Source organism: Leguminivora glycinivorella, chromosome 6 (assembly GCF_023078275.1).
Source record: "Leguminivora glycinivorella isolate SPB_JAAS2020 chromosome 6, LegGlyc_1.1, whole genome shotgun sequence".
Lineage (NCBI taxonomy): Eukaryota > Metazoa > Arthropoda > Insecta > Lepidoptera > Tortricidae > Leguminivora > Leguminivora glycinivorella.
The window spans coordinates 12,200,032-12,204,739 of NC_062976.1; the positions used below are offsets into that span (position 1 = coordinate 12,200,032).

The following is a 4,708-nucleotide window of genomic DNA, read 5'->3' on the forward strand; positions in this document are numbered from 1 at the left end:
TCGCTATATGTGGTAGGCTCCTCTGGCGAATAGCCTTCCGCCATCAATGATAAATCATAGTCTCTGAGATGTTGTGGCACATTACCTCTTGTACTACGCATGGGACGTGGCCTCAACGCGTCGGAAATAACCGATAGCGTAGGCTCATTGTGTGTAGACTCCGGCAGAGAAGAGACAGCACCCGTTGGAGCACCCACTTCATCACCATCGTCACAACCATCAAGTGATGACTCTGGCAGAGAAGACAAGGCGCCCTTCGGGACGCCATCTTCATCACCATCGTCACTTGCACCATCATCGCCCGTGCAGTAGTGTTCAGACAGCGGCGACCACGCCGGTGGCGTTGGTGACTCAGCATCTGAAACATTTTTAAAAGAGGATGAGCACTCAGCTGATTTATCAATTATATTGTTTTGAATGACATCATTAAATTCATTATTAATAATTTGATTTAAATTAGAGTCATTATTAAAATTATTCTGAGCATCACAATTATTTTCATTATTTGGCAAATGAATATTAAGGCCATCAATTTCATAATTATAAAAATAGTTTCTACAAGTCTCTTTACAACTGTCATGTTTTCCTAAAAATTTATCCTCATTAAAAATAACAGACCTAGACTGCACAATTTTACGAGGATTATTTGGATCAATTAAACGGTATCCTTTAAAAGTTTCACCATAACCAACAAAGATGAGAGCTTTTGCTCTAGCATCAAGCTTTTGACGTTTTTGACTAGGTACATATGCATAAGCAGTACACCCAAAGACGCGTAAATGACTGATGTCAATAGGACGACCAGTCCACATGGTCTCGGAAATTCCACCCGCAAGCGCTCTGGTAGGAGATCTATTTTTAAGATAAATGGCTGTCATAACAGCCTCTCCCCAGTAGCGATTGCACAGGCCGGACTCCTGCAGCATAGCCCTAGCTTTATTAAAAATCGTTAAAAAGGCCCTTTCTGCAATGCCATTTTGAGCAGAATTGTAAGGGACAGTGGTTTGGTGTATGATACCATGGTCTTTAAGATAATTGGCCAGTTTAGAATTAGTAAACTCAAGGCCATTGTCACTGCGCAAAATTTTAATAAATAAACCAGATTGTTTTTCTATCATATTTTTAAAGTTAATAAAATGAGATCTCACCTCTGATTTATGCTTCATAAGGTATCCCCACGTTTTCCGGGTGTGGTCGTCTGTGAAGGTCAGAAGGTAACGAGCTCCACCCCAAGTTTTGACTTGCATAGGTCCGGTCACATCTGAATGGATGAGTTCCAAGGGCTGGGTAGTGCGCTTCGTGCTGACAGCAGGATACGGTGAACGCACCATCTTGCCAGTCAAGCACGGCTCGCAACTACCATTCATGACATCTTGTTTCTGTAAAAGAAAGTTCATGCATTTCTTCCCATCACCTAGAACCTTCATACCTGCTTCAGACAAGTGTCCTAATCTCCTATGGATTAAGTCCATTGGGACAGTCGAAACAACGTGAGCATTCGCTGTCTCTTGCCTAGAGTGCAAGAGCTTAGAAGACTCCTCCTCAAAGGTGTGTCGTCCTTGAGCCTTATATTTATACAAACCATTATCCTTCGAAGCGATTATGATTGGATTGCCAGTGACTTTAACATTATCAAAGACTTTACAATGATCCTTATCGAAAACAACAGTGTAACCTCTATTAGTGATTTGGCTTACAGACAAAAGATTACTTGAAAGGTCCGGCACATGGAGGACATTGGTCAAACTAACATTAGAGCAAAAAGGGACCCTACCAGTACAATTACTATGTAATTTACTACCATTAGCAATTAAAATGGTTGAATTTTTACCTATAGGATCTTCCAGTAGCTTCCTGTCAGAAACCATATGTTGAGAGGCACCACTGTCAACCACAAAATCGTGGCTGCTGTCGCCTCTGCTGCAAACCATGGCCGATGCTAGCATTGTGTGGTTTTCCCCATTCTTCAGCTCCTTCTGGCGTTTGAAGCAGCGCTTAATTGTATGTCCGCTCTTCTTGCAAAATTGACAAAACATAGGTGATGATGATTTCTTCTTCTTGTACCCGAGGTAAGCCTTCAAACCTTCCTGATCACTTGCATTCCGTCGGTGTTCTTCTTGTAGCAACCTTGTTCGCACAACTTCCACCGATAGTTTACTTGTCAGACAGGCGGTCTCCAGGCCGGATACTAGGTTGTCGAACTCCTGTGGCAAACCGCTGAGCAGGATCTCCGCAACCACTTCATCCTCTATTTTCTTGTCTATATCAGAAAGCTGTTGAACCAGCCGCATAACGGCCTCAACATAGTCAGACATGTTGCCGTATTCGTTATATTCAATTTTGTGAAGTTGCCGCAATAAGAGAACTTTCCTGTAGAGGCCCTTAGACTCAAAGGCGTCGGAAAGCTTCTTCCATGCATCCTTTGCAGACGTGGCATCTCTTACATATTGATATAGGGACGGCTTGATCGTCAAACATATCTTGGCCAAAGCGCGGCTGTCGTGGGTCTTGTCAGTGTCTGTTCCATCCACACAACCCCAAAGACCATCTAGGGTTAGTAACATCTTCATTGCAAACTTCCAGTTTGAATAATTCTGTAAGCCATCGAGCTTCTCGACGGGAATGTGCCCGCCATTATGCTCGTTCTGTGAGTTTGACATCGTGACAATTTATTTGTTGAGTGCAATTGGGTTATATGCCATGAGGGACTGACATAACCTCAAAAAGTTAATTGACGTTTGAAAGTGAACAGCGTACCTTTCTTGGTTTCTTGAATCCGCCTCGCAGCATGATCTTCTGGGCTAATAACCTGATAAAGGCAGAAGCGAGCCCTGGTGGAAACGTGATGACGGCATGAAGCGAAGGCGATATGTGGTCCACTAAATAAAAACGTCTTGAGCACTCAACAAATTGTTTTATTTATTCCATATAAATAACGATACAATTTGCTTACATCCTTTAAGGATGTATCACGATTAAACTTCACATAATAGATTTAAAAATTAGACTAGAACTATAAATCGGCCATTGCAGAGCTCAGATAAAAAGGAAGTGACAAAGCCGGAAGAGAAAGCCAGTCTAGAACTGTCAAAAATATTGGTAGATATGCTGGGCCTATTGGCTGTTGGTACCTGAGACACAATGCCACCAAGCATGGAGTTTATCATTATCCAGTTAAAAGTATAAAATAAAATGAAATAAGTTTTAAAGTACTTTATTTCTTAGATTAGCATAGGTATTTTACAATAATTAGTCATAACAGGTACAGCATCCAACACTACTTTAGATCATCATCATCAAACAAATCTTCAAAATCTGCAAAGAAATGAAAAACAGTTATGAATTTGACTTGTTACCACAAAGGAATCAACTATTTATATTCACAGAATAGAAATATTAAACACTAGCTTTTGCCCGCGGCTTCGCTAGCGTTAGGTTAGAAAGAGACAAATAGTAGCCTATGTCACTCTCCATCCCTTCAACTATCTCTACTTAAAAAAATCACGTCAATTCGTCGCTCCGTTTTGCCGTGAAGGACGGACAAACAAACAGACTCACACACACACTTTCCCATTTATAATATTATAAGTATTGGATATGGATGTATTTGATAACTTTTCCATGAGGTATGGTAATGACCTGATGAGTTACGAATTTCAACACCCCTGTCCTGTGGGTATTGTAAAGTCAATTATGGAATATGAACTCATATTGTGTAGTGGGTGATGGGCTGATGGGCTTTCGCCTGACATACAATTTTGTTTTCTTACAAGCCCTTTAACACTTTCACAACCAAGAACCCGCCTGGTGGGCACTTGGGAACTTTGCTCAGATGCCGGAGAACCCGCTGTGTGGGACATTCTCGCCATGCAATTGGCTGCTTGTATAAATTTATGACTGGTTTCTGACGTAGTCTGCCATTTTTTGTCTGGTAGAGAATGTGATAATAGCTAAGAGTGGGACTGAAACTTGAACTTATTTGTGCTGCTAGTAGTTTTGACTTCAAAGAATGTTTTAAGTTTAAATTTAGAAACTGATACAATACAAAGATTCTTTATTTCTTTAAACACATGGTCATAATTAAGGGGATGGAGCCGCCCGGTAAGCAAGGATTTGCCTGTGTTGGGAGGCCCCGCTCTTCCCTAGGTTAACAGTATCTACAATTATTTTTGATAGGTTTATGGTTAAGATTCTCAGTACCGAAATGAACTCTATGAGAGTATCAATAAGGATCATACAATTCTCGGCTAGACTAGAAAAGTATCCACTAAAGTTGTATGTTTGTAAAGAAAACAATAATAAGGTACCATTAAAGAAGTCGGCATGGACTGCTTTTTCATTTGCAGCCAAATCCATAAGAAGATTGGATGGACCACCAGCCTGAAATATAGATACGATTTGAAGTAAATCCAACCTAGTATTTAGTTTGAAAGACTTATTTCAAACTAAATACTAGGATTACTAGGTTGGATTTACTATAAACTGTAGTACATACTTCTTCTAAATCCATCCATGGCCCAACTCCTTCGGGAAACATTTCGTCAGCGGCAACGGTAGGTTTCATGGTTATTGAGTGTCACTTAGACAATTTTACTTAAATAATGAACTACGAAATAAAAATAAATTATATGATCTGTTCGTGCTACAGTCGCTCCACGTTCGCAACAAAACAACACCGAAACCATTAACAACAAAAATCAAAAGGTAG

General features: G+C 40.4%; 1 protein-coding gene across 1 annotated transcript; it reads right to left on the bottom strand.

Moving 5' to 3' along the window:
- Positions 1-3,198: 3,198 nt before the first annotated feature.
- Positions 3,199-4,708, bottom strand: LOC125227350 (COP9 signalosome complex subunit 9). Its single transcript, XM_048131640.1, has 3 exons — positions 4,496-4,708; positions 4,308-4,380; positions 3,199-3,315 (listed from the first exon to the last, which is right to left on the bottom strand). The coding sequence occupies exons 1-3, from the start codon at positions 4,562-4,564 to the stop codon at positions 3,278-3,280; spliced, it is 180 nt and encodes a 59-aa protein (XP_047987597.1). The 5' UTR covers positions 4,565-4,708; the 3' UTR covers positions 3,199-3,277.